At 41.1% G+C, this 22,053-nt stretch overlaps 1 protein-coding gene across 1 annotated transcript in view; it reads left to right on the top strand.

Annotated features, from left to right (window-relative positions):
* LHFPL2 (LHFPL tetraspan subfamily member 2) overlaps nucleotides 1-22,053 on the top strand; it is a 92,501-nt gene that overhangs the window by 68,818 nt on the left and 1,630 nt on the right. The window contains exon 3 of the mRNA XM_081318395.1: nucleotides 3,650-4,400. Coding sequence (XP_081174521.1) covers nucleotides 3,971-4,400 — 430 coding nt within the window. The 5' untranslated portion in view covers nucleotides 3,650-3,970. The remainder of the gene's footprint in view (nucleotides 1-3,649; nucleotides 4,401-22,053) is intronic.

The following is a 22,053-nucleotide window of genomic DNA, read 5'->3' on the forward strand; positions in this document are numbered from 1 at the left end:
GCTGCTGGTGAGGAGGGGGCTGCGGGGGGAGGCAGGGCTGGGGCAATGGCACACACGCCCACAGAGAGGGCTCTGAGTGCCACCTCTGGCATGTGTACCATAGGTTTGCCCCCACTGGCCTATATGATGAGATTTTGCCACATGCTGTGTTAGAATTATTCCTGATTTATAGCAAAAGCATATCAATAGCGCTTAGATTTATATAGCGCTCCAGAGTGCTTTACAACACTCTCTGAGCCATTTACAAATGTCAGCATATTACCCCCAACAATCCGAATCTTCATTTTACCAACCTTGGAAGGCTGAGTCAACCTTGAGCAAGTCAGGATCAAACTCCTGATTGTGAGCAGAGTTTGCCTGCAATACTGCATTCTTTGCTTTCAGAACAGGGTGTTTGATCATTTTGGAAGATTGCTAAGCGTTATACTGAGAGTTTTGAGCTCAAAATAGAGCTTTTTTAAACTCAAAAGAGTTACAGAATGATTGTCTTAGTCTGTTTTGAGTGCAAAACAACAGTTTGAGCTTGAAATGGGACATTTACATTCCAAAACAGGTTCAAATTTTTGAAACTTGCCCTTCTTGTGGCCAGTCTATTTGTTTTATCCACTCTGAATTGAGAAATGCAAATCAGAATGAGGTAAACACAGAGAAACATAGTTTTGTCTGTGTACAAAATACAAAAATCAAAACCTTGTTCTTCAAGAATGTTGGGACCTAGTATCCTGGAGTGTGTCAAGATGTTTTTCAATGTAAGGATTCAGATTACACAGTCTGTGTTTTCCTTATGAATGGTAGAATTCATATAATACAAACTGAAAAGAAGAATGCTCAAAGTACATCATCACAAAACTCAGGAGAGCAAGAATTTTAATAAACAATCTGATCCTACAATTAAAATGAATATAGGTAGCCTTCGACTTACTCATTTACTGACTGTTCAAAGTTACAACGGCACTGAAAAAAGTGACGTGACCGTTTTTCACACTTACGACCAAGTGTGCAGTGTCCCCATGGTCACATGATGAAAATTCAGACGCTTGGCAACCGGTTCATATTTATGACAGTCGAAGTGTCCGGGGTCATGTGATCACCTCTTTGCTTGGCCTTCTGACAAGCCAATGGGGAAGGCAGATTCATTTAACAACCGCGTTACTAACTTAACTGCAGGGATTCACTTAAAAACTAGCAAAAAAGTCATAAAGTGGGGCAAAATTCATTTAACAACTGTCTCACTTAGCAACAGAAATTTTGGGCTAAATTGAGGACTACTTTTACTGTAGGGAATATTTTTTAAAATGGGGATGCAGAATTACCACCCAATTACATATAGGTAATTTTTCCCACAGCAATCCAAAATTTATTGTGTAACATGATTAAGCCTAGGCTTTAATGACTTTATACAAGTATTGCCATTTATCAATTATTTCTGACTCCTATCTCCCACAGATTTTATTGTAATTTAACTTTGAATGTTAATGAAATTAATGATTGAAAACGCATTATTTCCCTAACCCCAATTTTGTTTAAAAATAAATGCAATTTTATTTTCAGGGTGCTCTAATATTTATATAGAATAATAAATTTAATCAGCATAGATATTTTTATTTTTTTTTTAAAAAATAATATAGAGAAAAAAATGTTCAGACCAGTCTATTTTTAAAAAGATGAAAAGCTACAATATAATATAAAGAGAAGGATGTAGAAAATAAGAGGTCCTGATGTGGTGAGTGTAAAGCCCTACCATGAATTATGGACAAATTGAAAACAGGCATAATAATTAGCTGTCATCACAACATATGGCAGGCAGATGAGGTACACGCTTTAGTTCTAAAACTGGGTTTATTGCTATTCGACTACCATTCTCTACTCAGTTACCTATCCTTATTGAAGTAAAGGTAAAGGTTCCCCCGCACATGCGTGCTAGTCATTTCCAACTCTAGGGGCCGGTGCTCATCTCCGTTTCAAAGCCGAAGAGCCAGTGCTTGTCCAAGGATGTCTCCGTGGTCATGTGGCCGGCATGACTAGACGCCAAAGGCGCACGGAACGCTGTTACCTTCCCACCGTAGTGGTCCCTATTTTTCTACTTGCATTTTTACGTGCTTTTGAACTGCTAGGTTGGCAGAAGCTGGGATGAGTAATAGGCGCTCATTCTGTTACGCGGCACTCGGGATTCGACCCGCCAAACTGCCGACCATCTGATCGATAAGCTCAGCGTCCTAACCCACTGAGCCACCACGTCCCTTTTATGGCGGTGGGAGAAGTTAAAAGAGACAGTTAATGTTTCCTTCCTTCCCAATTATTATAGAAATTTGACCTGCTGAGAGGATTTGCTGCTTTGGCACCTTATAAGTTATCTTCCAGCTTTTATTATTTACACAGGGTGTGTTTGCACCACATGCCTGTTGATCTGCCTGACAGCCGTGCTGCTTGTTTTCCTCTCTTCGGCAGAAGTCAAGTTGTGAACTGTACTGATTCTTTGCTGACTGTCTGAGAATAACCAGAAGTTGTGGTCTCTTATTTCCATTATAAATCTAGAAAATTAAATAATGATCAACTTCCTAAAAATGATTTTCTTTTAAGCAAGGAATATTAAAATAATTTGTGTCCATACAAGAACATCCTTTTTGGGCCCACCTGTGTGACTGGGGGATTTGATACGAATGAAGCTTCCAGAATTTCCAGCTAGCATGGCCACATGACTTCGCCTTTAAGGAAGTTTCTCTGTTCCAGTCCTGCTTCACTAGCAAAATTGTATCTTCTGCTTCTAGATTGTTCTCTGCCTTTCTCAAGGATGCCTACTCTCCATTCATGAAATAATACATGTATGTTTAACAAAAATATGAAACAGCAAAAAGCGATGAGGAACTCTAAACTTAATAAATTTATTAAAACATGGTCATCTTTCCTCAGCAATATTAACTAAAGTTTTTCCTAACAGATTCCCCATATTCTGGATGTATTTTCTTATGTGTCAATATTCTGAAGTTTCATTCATATTTAATTTTTGTCTTGATCTTTTTGTATATTCAGTAAAAAGTAGTATACATATAAAAATGTACATGGCTACTATATCAAATGACACAGCCCCAAATAAGGTAAGTTTCAGAGAAGCAGTTATGCCCAATCAGTTCCATAGTGTATCAGTAGTTGATTCTTCATTTTCCCAGGGTTAGGCAAAGCTTTTTTGAAATTATGTAGGCCATTTAAATTTCATTTTAGTTTGCTGATTTCCTCTAGAAAACAATCATGAAAGTTGTTCATTTTATGTAATAGACTCTGTTATAATTCATAATTGACGCCTATTTCTCCAAACCCATGCTCACAAATGGTACTAAGTGTATACTTTTTAGTTGGAAATTTGAATGGATAAATGTACTCTGAATATCTGTGAAACTTAAAAGCATACCCCTGCAAAGTTTTATAGTGTGTAGCAGTACTGTAAGACATTGGTCACAGGAAATTAATAAGCCTACTATGGATAAAGATTGCAGAAGATTCCTGCTGTCTGTGTTTGATAAGCTGATGTAAAAACTATTAGATGCTGATTTAGATCTTGGCAAAAAAAAATGACTTTTCTCAGAAACGAAGGGTTTATTTTAATTCTTCTAACAATCCCTCCTCCTATACATCTTTCTTTTCTTTCCTTTAGGTGTGGCGTATCAAACCAGAGGCCGTCCTCTGTAAACTCCCACACGGGGTTGAAATGTCATATGCCAGTATGACTATTAGCACAGATCTGCACACTTCAGAGCTCCGCAGTCAAAGAAGAGGAAGAGAGGAACAAGATGTTTAGAGTCAGTGACGAGACTGCTTGCATGACTAACGCCTTAAGGAGTGCCTTCAGTTTCTGAAGTTGAAGAATAAGTAAACAGAAACAAGGATTACCTATTATATTCCAGTTCTTTTTTCTTTTTAACCACTTGGGATTTTAGTCTTTGAATTGACGTGGCCACAAGCACTGGACAGCAATATGTGTCATGTCATTGTTACTTGTCGTTCAATGTTGTGGACACTTTTGAGTATTGTTGTGGCGTTTGCAGAGCTTATAGCCTTCATGAGTGCGGATTGGCTGATTGGCAAGGCCCAGCCTGGAAGTTTTCAGGACACAGACAGCAGGAGGGCAGGATCAGTGGAACCCTATCGTCCAACCTTGGGGATCTATGGACGTTGCACCAGAATAGAGCACCTCAAGTCTTCCATGCCTGATACATCTTGTGGCCCCTATGCCGATAACTTCAGTGAGATTGCCAGTGGGTTTTGGCAAGCTACTGCTATTTTTCTTGCTGTGGGGATCTTGATACTCTGTGCAGTTGCATTTGTTTCTGTTTTCACGATGTGTGTACAGAGTATTATGAAGAAAAGTATTTTTAATGTCTGTGGGCTGCTACAAGGAATTGCAGGTAGGTGTGACAAAAAGAGAAGCTCTTACCTATGTTTGTAATAAGTGGATTTGGATCACCCACATTTAGATTTTATTTTTGTAAATCCTTTTCTCACGTTATAGCTAACTGATTCAAAGAAATGTTATTGGTGTTTCCAAATTAAAGACGATTCAGCTACTAGCACCAGCTGCCCAGAATTGTCTTATCTTGAAAAGCAAGCCAGGCTTGGATCTGGTGAGTAGGTAAATGGGAGGCCACCAGGAAATCTCAGGGCTTAGACTATTGCAAAATAGCAAATAATATTTCAGGAGAAGACAGTCACTTCTGTGTTTCTGCCAAGAAAACTACATGCATATGGTCATGAAGTCACCATAAGTCACCATAAGTCAACCTGAACGCATAAACACTTTACTTTTTTTTTTTTTAAAAAATGTCAGTCTATTTATTCAGATTCATCAGTGGAAAAGGAAGGGGGCACATTCCCTGATTGCTCAAGGTCCTGAAGAAGAAACATTATAAGAAGGGAATTTTAATAGAAAAACAAGTCAGTTTTTATATAGTGGTGTTCTTCAGTTAAATTGCCTCAATTTTGAGGACCATTCCCTGTTTTTCTCAGAGCAAGTCAGGGTGTAGGATGACTTGCTGCCAAATTTAAGGAACTTCAGACTTATATGCTCCTTCTTTTTCATTATAGTTTTTGTCCCTACTTTCTGATAAATTCATACTTTGCTGGAACATTTAAATCAGCCAGCTGTGGTTTACATATAGGAATCCTCTTTGTTTCTAAGCCCTGATTGCAGAGTTAGCATAATTGCACCATGATTTTAGTTGGTTTAACCAAAATAATAAATATGATTTTGCCTCAGGGCAGAAACAGATGGAATGAATTATTCAGGATTGGGCAGGGATAGGGGAAATGAGATGGAGAGGGATGAATTTTAGACTCTTTAGTATTCGCATAATGATATACCATGGTTCTTGCACAGTCTCTAGTACAGGGGTTCCCAACCCCCAGGCCACTTCTGGGCCTTGAGCCATTTGGAACCAGACTGCAGAAATAGTAGGCGAGCGCAGGCATCCCCTTACATGAGCATGAGCAACAGACAAGCATGTGCACAGACTCTCCATTAGCGCAAGCGGTGAGCGCATGTGCCCATCACTTGTGCAGATGGAGCTGCACACGTGCACTTGCCCACCACTCAAGCAGAACCATCACCCCTCCCCACACAACGCTGAGCCACAAAGCCAGAAAGTTTGGAGAACTCTGCTCTAGGAGACATTTGCAAACTGGCATGGATGAGAGATAATAATCTATTAAGGTAAAGGTAAAGGTTCCCCCGCACATGCGTGCTAGATGGTACCGCCCCAGACGCCTAATGGATCCTGAGAGATTCCAAGCGGCGCTGGGGTCTCCACCTGCCTCCATTGCTCACAGCTCGGCGGATGCCTTAGTGGAAGCCTGGGAAAGGGCAGCCACTGAGGCACTCGACCGGGTTGTACCCTTGCGGCCCCTGACCCGGCGCAGATCCCAGCGAGCTCCATGGTTCTCCGCGGAGCTCCGGGAGATGAAGCGTCGGAAACGGGGCCTAGAGAGCTGCTGGAGGTCCAGCCGATCTGAACCCGACCGATTGCGGTTAAGAACCTACATTAGGTCTTATCTCGCTGCGATGAGGGAGGCGAGGTGTAATTACTTCTCCACCCTCATCGCGTCCGCAGATAATCGCCCGGCCGCCTTGTTTAGGGTGACTCGCTCCCTTCTTAATCAGGAGGTGAGGGAGGATCCCTTGCAGGGTCGTGCCGAGGAGTTTGGTCAACATCTGTCGGATAAAATCGCTCGGATTCGGACCGGTTTGGACTCCAGCTGGGCAGAGTCTGACGATCAGGACACGGGCGGTCTTGTCAATGTTATCTGGGAGGAGTTTGATTCTGTGACCCCTGATGAAGTGGACAGGATTATGGGGAAGCTGAGTTCCACCACATGTTTATTGGACCCGTGCCCTTCTTGGCTGGTTTATGCAGCTAGGGAGAGGACACGAGGCTGGCTCCAGGCGGTTATATCTGCTTCTTTGAGTGAGGGTTGTTTCCCCACCATCTTGAAGGAGGCGGTGGTGAGACCTCTCCTCAAGAAGCCTGCCTTGGACCCAGCTGTATTGAACAACTTTCGTCCAGTCTCCAACCTTCGCTTTCTTGCGAAGGTTGTGGAGAGTGTGGTGGCGCATCAGCTCCCTCTGGTCCTGGATGAAGCGGATTATCTGGACCCTTACCAATCGGGTTTCAGGCCCGGGCACAGCACGGAGACGGCATTGGTCGCTCTGGTGAATGATCTCTGGAGGGCTCGGGATAGGGGGTATTCCTCTGTCCTAGTCCTATTAGACCTCTCGGCGGCTTTCGATACCATCGACCATGGTATCCTGCTGCAGCGTCTCAGGGGATTGGGAGTGGGAGGCACGGTTTTTCAGTGGTTCTCCTCCTATCTCCTGGGACGCTCGCAGTCGGTGTTGGCAGGGGGGCAGAGGTCGACCCCTAGGACTCTCGCTTGTGGAGTTCCTCAGGGGTCGGTCCTCTCGCCTCTCCTGTTCAACATCTATATGAAACTGCTGGGTGAGATCATTCGTGGTTTTGGAGTTGGGTATCATCAATATGCTGATGATACCCAACTTTTTATTTCGACCCCAAACCACCCCAGTGATGCCCTCGCTGTGATGTCCCGTTGCCTGGAGGCGGTTCGGGTCTGGATGGGGAGGAACAGACTTCAACTCAACCCTGACAAGACTGAGTGGCTGTACATTCCGGCTTCCCGAGACACCTGGGATGTTCCACCTCTTTCTATGGGGGGTGAGCTTTTACCCCCTGTGGATAGGGCTCGCAACTTGGGAGTCCTCCTAGATTCACGACTCACTTTGGAGGATCACATAGTGGCCGTGACTAGGGGGGCTTTTGCCCAGGTTCGCCTGGTGCGCCAGTTGCGGCCCTATCTGGACCGGGAGGCCTTGTGTACGGTCACTCATGCGCTCGTGACCTCTCGCCTAGACTACTGTAACGCTCTCTACATGGGACTTCCCTTGAAGACTACTCGGAGGCTCCAACTGGTACAGAATGCGGCCGCGAGAGTTGTCTTGGGAGTTTCCCGGTACTCCCATGTTACACCTTTGCTCCGTGAGCTGCATTGGTTACCAGTTGTCTTCCGGGTAAGGTTCAAGGTTTTGGTTATGATCTTTAAGTCCCTACATGGCATGGGTCCGCGATACCTCGAGGACCACCTGCTGCCGGCGTCAACTCCCCTCCGCCCTGTGCGCGCCCACAGAGAGGGCCTCCTCAGGGTGCCTCCTGTCAAGGAATGTCGACTGGTGGCCCCCAGGGGGAGGGCCTTCTCTGTGGGTGCTCCGGCGTTATGGAACCAACTGCCGGTTGAGCTCCGGATGGCATCAGACCTCCGATCCTTCCGTCGCGGGTTGAAGACCCATTTATTCGAACTAGCGGGTCTGGCCTGATGGGGGTACTTGGGTTTTTTATAGGTTTGTTTTATTATTCTGGTTTTAACTTGGGCATTAATTTAATTATCTTTTAATGTTTTTACTGTTGTTTATATTTATGCCCTGTGAACCGCCCTGAGTCCCTTTGGGAGAAGGGCGGTATAAAAATCTCAATAAATCTTAATCTTAAATCTTAGTCATTTCCGACTCTAGGGGCCGGTGCTCTTCTCCGTTACAAAGCCGAAGAGCCAGCACTTGTCCGAGGACGTCTCCGTGGTCATGTGGCCGGCATGACTAGACGCCAAAGGCGCACGGAACGCTGTTACCTTCCCACCGTAGTGGTCCCTATTTTTCTACTTGCATTTTTACGTGCTTTCGAACTGCTAGGTTGGCAGAAGCTGGGACGAGTAACAGGCGCTCACTCTGTTATGCGGCACTCGGGATTCGACCCGCCAAACTGCCAATCTTCTGATCGACAAGCTCAGTGTCCTAACCCACTGTATACTAATTTTAAAAAGATTCATTAGTGGAAATCACAATAGGATCTGAAAGTGGAGCAGTCTGTAGATGCAAAATAATTTTGGAATTTTTTAAATTTGCAACTTACATCATGTCAGCAATCTTGCAGTGATTTTTTACTCAGACCAATGGTAATGTAAGTAGGTGACTGTCGAAGTCTAACTAATGACATATAACAACAGGTTGCAGTGTGCTACGTTGTGATGCACATGTTTCAAATTGTCAATGTTATAAAAATATTTCTTCATATTTATACTGAGGCTTAATAATAATAATAATAATAATAATAATAATAATAATAATAATAATAATAATAATAATAATAATAATAATAATAATAATAATAATAATAATATAAGAAGAAGAAAAAGAAGAAGTTGGAAGGGACCTTGGAGGTCATCTAGTCCAACCCCCTGCTCAGGCAGGAAACCCTATACCATTTCAGACAAATGGCTGGCCAGTCTCTTCTTAAAAACTTCCAGTGTTGAAGCATTCACCACTTCTGGAGGCAGGTTGTTCCACTGGTTAGTTGTTCTAACTGTCAGGAAGTTTCTCCTTAGTTCTAGGTTGCTTCTCTCCTTGAACTAGTTTCCATTCGTTGCTTCTTGTCCTGCTTTCAGGTGCTTTGGAGAATAGCTTGACTCCCTCTTCTTTGTGGCAGCCCCTGAGATATTGGAACACTGCTATCATGTCACCCCTCACCCTTCTCTTCGTTAAACTACACATACCCAATTCCAGCAACCCTTCCCTATATGTTTTAGCCTCCAGTCCCCCAATCATCTTTGTTTCTCTTCTCTGTACTCTTTCTAGAGTCTCAACATCTTTTTTACATTGTGGTGACCAAAACTGGATGCAGTATTCCAGGTGTGGCCTTACCAAAGCATTGTAAAGTGGTATTAGTACTTCACTTGATCTTGATTCTATCCCTCTGTTAATGCAGCCTAGCACTGTGTTGGCTTTTGTTATATCTATACAGAGATTGCTAATGAATTCTGTTTTTCTGAGGTTTTTCAGTGAAATAGAGATACTTTGCAAACTATTGTTTGCTTTTGAGTTGCTTGGAATATGTTACACTTTTTCCCTCTTAACTTGATTGTTACACATTTCTGTTGGCAATCAAAGCATGAGCTTTTTCAGGAATGCAAGATCAGTGTAATAGTTCTAGATGTGCTTACTCAAAAGTAGGTCTTACTGAATAAAACTGTATTGCTCCCAAGTAGAGTAAGCATGCAGAGTATTGCTGCCTAGGTTATCGATTTAAAAAGTCTGTAAATCATTGTAACAGATGCTTTGTTTATTTATTGGAATTTGTATGGGAAAGAAGAAAATGCATCAATTGTTAGACTTATTCTTCCTTTGGCTGTGACTTAGGTGATACATGAATTGGGATTTATGAGATGATAAGATAGTTGTGTTCTTTTAAGTTGTAATCCATTATTCACACAGATTTATTTATTGCCATGTCAGGTCACAGTGAGCCCACACATATATCTTGGTTCAAGGAGCTTTAAGTCTGTCTGCAAATAAATTTGTGATTAAAAGATTCCTTTTGAAATTCTTGAAAAGTTTTTCTTTGGTTGTTAAATTGGAGAAGTTACAATCTTCTGTTTGGTAAACCTTTTGTACCCAGATTGTTAAGAGGGGAAAAAAAGAGTTTCAAAGAACTCAGAAGTAATAGAACCATATCATTAAATCAGTAATTGCAGCCTCATAAGCAAAAGCCACTGGACTGTTTGAGAGTCTTTGGGATGTGCATAAACTGTTTTTGAAGAAAGCTGTGAACCACTTGAAAGATCTGACAACAAGGAAATCTGTTCCTAAAATACTACCAAGACATTAATTTTAACAGGATTGATTGTAATAAGTTTCCTCTCTTAAGCAGTATTGCTTGGAGCCCCGAGTATTTAGTCATTTAAGTACTTAAGAAAAAGTTAAGAGAACCAGTTTTATTTTATTTATTTATTTATTTATTTATTTATTTATTTGATTTATATACCGCCCTTCTCCCGAAGGACTCAGGGCGGTGTACAGGGCAATAAAAATAAGAATACAGGATACAAGATTTAAAGTTAAATGATTGTGCCCAATGTGGTAAGTTAGTTAAAATAATGTTAAAACCCCAAACCCATTAGGCCAGGCCAGCTTGTTCGAATAGATAAGTTTTTAGATCACGCCGGAAGGAGCAAAGGTTGGGGGCCATCCGTAGTTCAGCCGGTAAGCGGTTCCAAAGGATTGGTGCACCCACCGAGAATGCTCTCCCCCTGGGGGTCACCAGCCGACATTCTCTGACCGGTGGTACCCTGAGGAGGCCCTCTCTGTGGGAGCGTATAGAACGGAGGGAAGTTGACACCGGCAGTAGGTGCTCCCGTAGGTAATCCGGACCCATGCCATGTAGGGCTTTGTATGTCATCACCAGCACCTTGAATTTCACTCGGAAGGCAACTGGAAGCCAATGCAGCTCACGGAGCAGAGGTGCAACATGTGAGTATCGGGAGACCCCCAAAAGAACTCGCGCACCTGCATTCTGTACCAGCTGAAGCTTCTGAGTGGTCCTCAAGGGCAGCCCCATGTAGAGAGCATTGCAGTAGTCTAAACGAGAGGTCACAAGTGCATGAGTGACTGTACGCAAGGCATCCAGGTCCAGATAGGGTCGCAACTGGCGCACCAGACAAACCTGGGCGAAGGCCCCTCTAGTCACAGCTCCTATATGATCTTCTAAGGAGAGCTGTGAATCTAAGAGGACACCCAAATTGCGAGCCTTATCTACGGGGGGTAGTAATTCACCCCAAATAGTAAGAGATGGAATAATCTGAATTTCCTGAGATGCCGGTATGTACAGCCATTCAGTCTTGTCCGGGTTGAGTTGAAGCCTGTTCCTCCCCATCCAGACCCGGACCGCTTCCAGGCAACGGGACATCACGTCGAGGGCATCACTGGGGTGGTTTGGGGTCGAGATGAAAAGTTGGGTATCATCAGCATACTGATGATATCCCACTCCAAAACCACGGATGATCTCGCCTAGCGGCTTCATATAGATGTTAAATAGGACAGGTGAGAGGACCGACCCCTGAGGAACTCCATAAACGAGAGGTCTCGGAGTCGATCTCTGCCCACCTGCCAACACCGACTCTGAACGTTCCAGAAGGTAGGAGGAGAACCACTGAAAAACAGTGCCTCCGACTCCCAACCTCCTGAGACGCCGCAGTAAGATACCATGGTTGATGGTATCAAAAGCCGCTGAGAGGTCTAATAGGACTAGGACAGAGGAACAACCCCTGTCCCGAGCTCGCCAGAGATCATTCATCAGAGCGACCAATGCCGTCTCCGTGCTGTGTCCGGGCCTGAAACCCGATTGGTACGGGTTTAGATAATCAGCATCTTCCAGGAACAGAGGAAGTTGATGCGCCACTACGCTCTCAACAACCTTCGCAAGAAAGCGAAGGTTGGAGACCGGGCGAAAGTTGTTTAAAACAGCTGGGTCCAGGACAGGCTTTTTGAGGAGGGGTCTCACCACCGCTTCTTTCAAGGCGGCGGGAAAACTGCCCTCTTTCAATGAAGCAGTTATCACTGCATGGATCCAGCTTCGTGTCCCATCCCGAGCCGCATAAACCAGCCAGGAGGGGCACGGGTCCAATAAGGACGTAGTGGAGCTCAGTTTCCTCATGATCTTGTCTACCTCGTCCAGAGTCACAGGATCGAACTCTTCCCAGATAACATCAACAAGACTGTCCATGTTCTCATCGTCAGATTCTGCCCAGTCGGAATCCAAACCGGTCCGGATCCGAGCGATTTTGTCCAGCAGATGTTGGCTAAATTCCTCGGCACGACCCTGTAAGGGATCCTCCTTCACCTCTTGATTAAGGAGGGAGCGGGTCACCCTAAACAGGGCGGTCGGGCAATTATCTGCGGACACGATAAGGGTAGCAAAGTAATTAGACCTTGCCCTCCTCAACGCCGCGAGATAAGACCTCGTAAAGGACCTTAGTCCTTTATGTAGTAGTGGCTAGAAACTGGAAAACTGGAAACCAGCTGGGTGACTTTGAGTCAGTCACTCACTGTCAGTTCTAGGAAGGAGACAATGGCAAAACATTTCTGGAAACCTCATAGATTTGCTCAGGGAGGGAGGGAGGAAAGAAGGAAATATTGAGGCTTGGAATACAGCAGATTATAGTTTGATGGCAAAATGTTTGTAAATCAGCTACAGAACTATGTCCCAAGACTTGCTTGTCTAATTCCAGGGGTTTAGACCATGTGATCATCACTGAGATGAAAAATTGGCAGATGTAGATGGTCGTTTTGAAACTTCAAAGTAAATGAAGAAACGTCAGTGGTATAATTGGCCCTTCAGACATGACTGATGCTAACGTGGTCAGGATTTTTCCTCCTTCATATGTCAGGATTCTGTTAGGCTGGCTTTGCACTACCTTAAACTAGGCTGAAACAGAATTGGAAAATTTATAGCTCAGTGTACTGAGGAAACCCAATGGTTGTCTTTGTATTCTGTGAGCCAGGCCATCACATTAACTCATAATGTAGTTGACCTATTGTATATAAAATGGTAGATGACACAACTGTTATCACTCCTAGCCTACATTTAGGTTTTACTGCTTTGTAAGAAGTCAGCTATAGTGTTGTAGACCTCTCTCCATGCAGTTACTCCATTCACCTGCAACCGGTTTATATCACAGTATGCGGCTTTTGACATTTATCTTTCAACTGAGTACAAAAGGGCAGATTGATTACTTTTGTGAAATACTGATAATCACACAAAGACCCACATGGCAATGGGAAATAGCTCTGTTTGAATTATTAGGGAGAGGGAGAATGTCTTTATGAAATTTCCATCTCTTTAATCTTAGCCAAATTAAGTTCTACCATTTAAAAAGTCACCAGTAGGTGATTGCCCAAAAAATCATCAGAAGCTACTTCTGCAAAAAAATTCATAGGAAGACCAATCCCTCAAAAAGAGGATCTCCCAGTTATTTTCTTCCTTAGTTCCTACATTTTTCCTTTGACCACTCAAGCCTGTTTCCTCCTCAAAGGAGAAAATATCTTCAGATGGCTGCAGAGATCCTGAGAAAGGCAGCAAAGAAATCAGGAAAGACGCCATATAGTAGAGAAATGTTTCATAAATAATAGAGCTGAATTGAAATATTGTAATACCCAAATTAAACAAATACTTGAGGCATTAACTCTCCAGTATCAGGCAACTCTTTATACATATAAGTAGGACTAAATGAGAGCAGGGAAAGTGAAAGGTTGTTTGCAATTTAAGGAGAATACACTAACCAGCAAAACAACCAGAAAGGCAAGACACACAGTCCTTGACTTACGAGAAGAATTGAGAATTTCTGTTGCTAAGAAAGACAGTTGTTACATGAGTTGTGTCCCATTTTAGGATTTTTTTGCCACAGTTGTTAAGCAAATCACTGCAGTTGTTAAGTATATCATGATGTTAAGCGAATCCAACTGTCCCTACTGACTTTGCGTGTCAGCATCTGGGAAGTTTACAAATAGTGATCACATGACCCCAGGATAGTGCAATTGTCATAAATACATGCCAGTTGCCAAGCACCCAAATTTTGATCACATGACCATGGGGATATTGCAATGGTCGTAAACATGAAAACTGGTCATGAGTCACTTTTTTAGTCCCATTGTAACTTTGAATAGTCACTAGACAAATGGTTGTTAAATCAAGGATTATCTGTACTAATAGCTTGCAGTCACAGCCAACATCTACACTACATCATCAGGTAACATTGTTGGGGCTTTCAAAAACAGTGGGAAGATCTTTTCAGGCCCAGGAATGTCTTATTTATTCAAAAGATTTCTCAAGTACTTCATTTAGTTGGATTTCAGAGCAATTTGCAGAGGTGTAAATAAAATAAATCAACCTAATAGGAATGCAGTGCAATAAACATGAGCAGCCATTAGAATAAACAAGAACAAAGTGAATCTCTTAACCATCACAGGGAAGTAGAAGCATCCCTGCTGTGCCACATGCTTTGGCAGTAAATCCCAAAATAATTGTGCTATCAGTATCATATTTGCTTCTTTGGGCTATGTGCTCTAAGGTTCCCAATCATGCAGTCATGAATTCTTGATTATTGGAAGGAACCTAACCACATTCGCAGGTGTGAATGCTAAGCCAAGGGTTGCTTGAACATAGTTCATTAAATAAATCATAATTGGTTGGCTTCACACAACTCCTGCCTTTGAACACCTGCCTTAGGCAGGGCTTGGACTAGAACACAACTAGAACCTTTTGGGCACCAGGGACTGGTGGAGAGAGGTTTTCCGCGGACTGGAGGGGGCGTGGTTTTGTGTGCTGCCTGCATTCCACAGATGGGGCTTTGCTTGTTTGTGCGGCCCGATTGCTGGCATGCCACGGTCCGGTACCGGTCCACAGACCGGGGGTTGGGGATCTCTGGACTAGAAGATGTCCAAGGTTCCTTTCAATTCTGTGATTCTCTGAACTTGCTAAGTTAAACAAATCATGCCCTCCCCCCTTGTGGCTTAATAGTTTTACAAATAAAAATGGGGTTTGTATATTCTTCCTCTCTTAGCCCTGCTTCTTTTTCTTCCTCTGATACTGTCAATATCCCCTTAAGGTAGTCTTCCCCAACTTTAGTGCTTCCCATAAGGTTGCATCATTGGGCACAACAACACATAATTCCTTAATTTCGCAACACTTGAACAGTCCCAAACACAGTTTCAATTGGGAAACTGAATCTCCTAGATAAGAATCAGGAGAAAATCACACCCCCATCAAAACTGGCAGGACAAGCTGCTGTATGTAAACAGGAAAAAACCCCGACACTCATGATATTATCTAGTTGGATAATAAAATGTCTGCAAGCAAACAAAGAACTTCAGCACCAAGGACTCCATGGTTTATTTATTGTCTATCCATGAGGCTTCCTTGGTAAAATTCAGGACTGGTTTTTTCCATTGTTTTCTCCTACACACTATGAAATTAGGTTTTTGTTCTTGTCACTAAAGTGATCATCCTCCGGCATCATCATATAGCACTGTTGTCTAATATAGATGCTTTTTTGTTTTAGTTGGGCAACTGGAATGACATTCATGCCTTGGATAACCCTGGTGGGACTTTACACTCTGGACATATATTCCTACTATTTTTCAGTTCATCCCTCCCAAGAGCATCTCTCCCCACTGCCACATTTAAGCAGGGTTGATCTTAGGTATCTGAAGATTTTAAGGCATCTTAAGCTAATAACCTTTTGGAATTCAGAGATTCCAGGCTGTTCTACATGTGAATTTTCTGATTGGATATACATACATTCATTAAAACCATATCTTAATGCAGGGAGTTATGTGACTATCCCAACCTCAGTGGCCATACAGGTTTTTCAGTGGATGTGGGGGTCAGTATTCTAAAATGTAGGCAGGGATGGGTAAAACTAAGTCTAACATAATTTTAATTGGACTAGAATGATGACATTAATTAAATCCAGTTAATGTAAATAGTATGCCACGCATTTAATAATTTTCCTCTTCTGCAATGAAAAATACCATTTATCAGCAACATTTTCTTTTGGAGGTGACCTAAAACATTTGGGAAGAAAACCAATTCTATATACCTCCATTCTCATGCTTTTACTGATAATAAAAGTCACCCTCCCGTCCTTTTATTTCATCAGTGTAACATGGATTAGGCTTGTGTTAATATTTTCCACATGGGTGCGTTCTTTTCTGTCTGAAATTTGAGCAGCGGGTTGTGGCTTAGCTTATATTCTGTAATTGAATCACGCAAGTTGGGATGGACTGATCCTTGTGGCATTTTTGGAGAGAGTTCCACTGCTACCCAGGACAGTTTTCATCCAAGAGATCTTCTGAAATGAAAACTTGCAGGAAAATTGGTCTACCATTTAAGCTGTCTGTTTGGAATGTGACTTCATTTTTGGAATAAGCGAGCCAGGACTTAAACTGTCTTGTGGATATAGTAGTCACTAAGATAGCAGATACTTTCAAGATGAAACATTAGAGGTACAAAATGACCTACCAAGCAACCACCTCCTAAATTTGGGTTGGCTTCTACCCTGCTGACCATTAAGGCCTTGAAGATTTGCCTCTTCTCCTTGCAGGTCCCAGCCCAGGATGATATGTGAGCCTGTTGCTCACAACTATTCAAGTTGTGAGATTGCCCCACCTGTACAATATATTTTATTGTTTTAGCATTTTTCTTTGTATTTGATCTTTTCAGCTCTCGTTAGTTGCTCAGAGGTTCCTGCTGGATGGACAGCCATACAAATCAAGCAAGCAAGCAACAAAACAAACTCAGAATTAGCATACGCTAGTAAATCCAAATTTCCAATTGGCTGCCAGAACAGACACGAGAAGAGAAATAATTCGTATTAGTCTTCTAATGAAGTGGCAATATCAATATGTATTGATATTCAAAATGCAAACTGGTTTTCTTATTAATTGTATTTGAGCTGTAATAACTGGCAAACCCTGATATAGTACTTAAAAATAAGGAACAACAGGGTAGACAACTGACAATCTGTCTTGTGATTCACTATGTGTGGGTTTTTGTGGGGAACAAAGGAAACATTACACTCAGCAATTCAGGGTAACTGCTGTAAAGCAAATGAATTAGGAAATAGTGTGGAAAGTCCCACTGCTGCCAATCATCCTTGTGGCTTTCACTTTCAGATTCTTCATCTTTTTTCCTCCCTGTAAATGTGTATTTACAGAGAATATCAGAGTTTCTGAACATTTCCAGAAAGGGCAGTGTTTGGAAGACACATAATTCAATAAGCCACATATAAATTTAGTAACAGCCTTGTTTCCTATGCAATTGAATCTTAAATCTTGTCTTTTAAGATTCAAGACAAGATCTTCACAAAGTATAAAAGCCATGTTGTTAAACTTTGGTTTAACGAATAAACCTCCATTGGGCTGTCTTGTTCAATGTAATAAAAATCATTAGTTTACAAACCCGTGGGGCTGAATTTTCACAGTATGCAAAAACCAAATAAGCCACTTCACTGTTATTTTATTTAACCCCTGAAGAGAAAAACATACAGCTGAAAAAGCTCCATTCATAAGATGGCATAAGATGAGGGAAAATATTTATTATTCTGACTCAGGGACAAGTTGAGGTACTTCTTGGGTTAAAAATTCCAAAGAGTTGATCAATTAATTTATGGATTTTGTCTCAAGTCTGACAGTAGCAAATTGTTGAAGACTTCTTTAAATTTATAGATTATAGATTATACACATGTGCAGTTTGGATGGCATCAGTATGGAAGTTGTTTGCCACTTCCTAACCTACCAGGTCTAAACTTTGTTTGGCTACTGGATACAGATGTAGTCAGTTAAGTGCTGCCATTTAGACAGAACCAATTAACTTTTCCTTGATTTCTAAAACAGTAATCAAAGTCAAACCAGCAGCTGTCAATATCTAAATTTCCAATTTTTCAGAATATTGTATACAGCTGTCCCAAGATTAGCCTCCAATCTCTTCGAAGAAAAGCTAATATTTAGAAATAGACAGTATATTAATTATTCTTTAATAAACATGCAATAAGTTCTTTCTTGATTTGTGCCATAAATATTAAAGCCCCTTTCTCTCATATGGTACCCTCTATGTTAATTTTCTGAGGACAACTAGATTGGTGTACAGTCTTATGTAGAACATAGGTTAACCAAAAATTGAACAAGGCAAAGTTTAATTGGATGCGTTAGTAAGCTGGATTTCAGTCCAGGTTGTCATTTTGCCTTGAAATTGATGAAGATAACCAGCTGTTTTTTACCAATGAATTTTATGAGTTATCAATCCTGTTTGGCTTGAGAATTTGTCCTGGCAAGCACATGAAGTGGTATTTTTTTTAATTTAATCATTAGATTGCAAATGTATACTCGCTTCTCTAAGAGGAACCCTTGATGAATTTAACGCAATGTATCTCCAAGAAGATAGGAAATGCACTATGATTCTATTAGTTCCACTAGGAAAGAAATAATTAACACCAATACCAGAGCTTATGGAATTTTCCCCTTTTTCTGAGTGTGGAAATAATAAAATTTTAGATGTTGAAGATCCAGTGTCTTTCCTAGCACTTCCCAAAAACACTTTTTGATAATCTCCCTACATTAAACGTGCATTATATTAGCTATCCAGTGTGATTTTTAACACATCAGATAACACCTGTACATTTTTGGACAGAAACATGAGGTTTATATTTAAATAGGCTTAACATTACAAAAATATTTTCTGACCAGGTTCTTTCTATACAGATGTTGTGGGTTACCTAGATGTCCCTACCTTTGCAATATTTTTCCATGGTTTCTTCCATCTTCTCAAAACAGAGTCAAGGGGAGAAAGATAGGAAAGCTTCGTGGCGTATTGTGATTGTTAGAGCTAGCAGCTTTCTACCTGGAAGAGTAATGTCTGATATAAGAAGGGTCTTGTGACTTTTAAGGTCACTTCGTGGGAGCTACTTGTACATGTTTTTTACTCTAAATTAAACAGCATCACATATGCCTTTGACAGATGTAGCATTGATTCCCCTTTGATCATATTTAGCTCCTTTTAGTAAGTCAACACTCAATGAATTTTGACAAAAATTGGGAGAGGTACATCTTTGAAATAGAACTAAGTTTGCCTTGCAGTACTTCACTGTTTAATATTGCAGAGCAACAGCCATACAAACAACTGTCAAAACTAAAGCGTATGCTTCTGCTTAGCCAAACAAACAGCTGGGTAACTATGCTTTGAAGAAGCTGTTTCCATATCAGGCCAGGGAATCTGTTTTACATTGGGGTGAAGCTGCTGTTCTGGCATTGCTCAAACATAGTGCATGGCCGTTTTTAGAACAGCACTGTGTGGGAATAGCTGTTACTGCTAAACCTGCTTAATGAAGCTTCCTTTTTTGTTTAACATTTAGTTGTTTCTTACATTCAGTTGCTCTTAGGCAGATGTAATGGGACCTCAGTATTTGGACAGTAAACCAAATAAGTTACCTTAGTTACTTTCCTGAAAATGGTCCAAAAGGTTACTATGGGCATAGAATCCTATGCATTTGAATTTTTAATCCTGTCCAGTATAGTTCTTAATTCTTGTTACATTCCTAGAACTCCATTTAGGAATAAGTGAAATTATTTCATAACCATGATGGGCATAATCCTTGGCCTCACCACCTAATTCACTTACATTTAAAAATACCAGGCCTTCCATTTCTTTTCCTGATTAGTTGTTGTTAGAAAGTTTATACACCTGTATATCCTTATTGTAGAATTTCATTCTTCAGGTTTTCTTGTGTTTAACAACTTAAGAGAATTTCATGAATTATGTTCATTGTTTTTAGAATAATAAATAGTGTTTCTTTTCCAGTCATTAAGGATGACTTTTTGGAGGGCACTGAATCATTTACTACACTTCCTGAATGTGGGAGAGTACAATTTTTGAAATATTGAACAATTTATAATACCAAATTTTTCAGAGATACAATAACAAGTCCTGGATATAAATGAAGAGACAAAAGAAATTTTACATTTTGTCTTTAATTAGTTCTGTGAATTACAGATTTTGGTTGTCTGGAGATACATCTCTGATGGATATATGCAAATCCCATACTATATGGCACAAAATAGCCTTTGTTCTTCAATAATATTTATTAGATAGTTCAATAAATGTAAATCACTAAACTTGTACCATAGAGATAAAATACTGAATTAATCATAGCTGAAACCAAATATAACAGTCTCAGCAAGATATGAGTTTAGTCTGCAGGGAAAGCAAATTAGCTTTATATATGTCAAGTACATTTTAATTTAGAACAATAGAGTGCCAAAATGCAACATGGAAATGAAAAGAACCTGAATATCATCTGGTTAAAGGCAGAGAGGGTTGTTCATTTGAATCAACAGAAGTACATTTCCCATAACAATTCCCGAAATTGTTACATTGAAAAATGAAATTATTCATTGAATGGAGTGGAAAGAAGGACCTCTATCATCCTTCTCTACACGAAGCTCCTTTCTCTAAATGAATGAATAAATACATAAATATTTACTGTAGACACCCCTTTGGGAGCTGTTCAGTGATCCCTGCATGATGTTAAGAGGAGGTATTGGATAACCAATCATTTAACAATACAGATTTCAGTTGTTACAAAATAGTTCCAGATTATCTGGATATGGAATAAGAATGCATAGAGAACCAAAGTATTGTCAGAGACAGTAGTCTGGACTTGCACAAGGTTGGAGGATTCATGGCCATCACATCTGCACTACCCTTGCCTTCAGCTACCAATCTAGAAAGAAAAATGCTTAAGTTGTTTTGCAGGAAGACCAATTTCCAGTATGAGCAAGTGATCAATTCAGAATAAACATTTTGTAAGAACTATTGTGCTGTATTCATAGGTTGCCAAAAGGTTGCTCCTTGGCATTTTAATAGATTTAATAATCATTGGTAAAAAATATTTCCACCCTAAATATAAAAAATGTCCGTGCAGCTTTTTCAGGTAGCTATGCTCAATTTCAGCAAAAAGTATGCAATTCATAGTCTTTGGAGTGCAATTCATTGTATTCATTTTTCCATTGCAAGGACATTTTTTTCAGCTTTCACTGTTTAAAGTTTCCTAGCTTCCTGAATCTACTAAGGAAGGAATTATCAATGCTAATAAGGACATTTTTTTAAACCTTGTAGGTTATGTCCCCATGATGGAAAAAGGTGAAATCTGGGTGTACTTGCACACAGTTTCTACAGACAGAGGGAGTGACATGCTTGTGCTCACATGTTCTGTATTTCAGTCTCTACTGAAGTAGAGAAGAAAATTCAGTGCCTCTACTGAGAGCAAAAGAGAGCAGTTCTGAAAACTGGAGTCCTTCTCCCATAACTCTTAACCATACTGTTCATTTTTAAATAATTAAATAAATGTAAGATTGCACTGAAGTTGGAAGCTGCATTTGGGAAGTACATTTATCTTGCCTAATAGCTGAAGAACCATGGTGGCACAGTGGTTAGAATGCAGTGCTGCAGGCTAACTCACTGCTCACTCCAGTTTGATTCTGAATGCCTCAAGATTGACTCAGCCTTCCATCCTTTGGAGGTTGGTAAAATTGAGGACCTAGATTGTTGGGGACAATATACTGACACTGTAAACTGCTTAGAGAGGGCTGTAAAGTGGTATGTAAGTCTAAATGCTATTGTTAGTGCACTAGGCACATTTGCCAAACCCTCTACAACAGGGGTCCCGAACCCCTAGTCCATGGACCTGTAGTGGTTTGTGAAGCGTTGGGTACCGAGCTGCACAAGCGGCAGGCAAGCACACAAAGCTTCACTTGTATAAGCAGCAAGTACTTGTGTGAAACCATCCCCCTTCACCACCGCTACAACCAGTCCATGGAGCTGGAAAGGTTGGGGACCCTGCTCTACCGGTTAAGAATTTCATGCATATCTTATTTCCCTTTAAAAACAAATCTTGATTTCTTCTGGATCATGAGCAGGGTGGTCATAAATGACTGCTATTTCTACAATAAATCCTATATTGCAGAGATCCAATGCTGCCCCTCACCACAAGCAACTCAGAAACAGGCCAGAACCAATGTAGGGTGAATAATGGTTGGTCCTGTACAGAAAAATGGCAGGGGGAGCAACAAAATTCAGTTCCAGCAACCAATCCTTTCATGGAAGCCATAACAATACA

This window comes from Vipera berus (assembly GCF_964194415.1).
Source record: "Vipera berus genome assembly, chromosome: 2".
NCBI lineage: Eukaryota > Metazoa > Chordata > Lepidosauria > Squamata > Viperidae > Vipera > Vipera berus.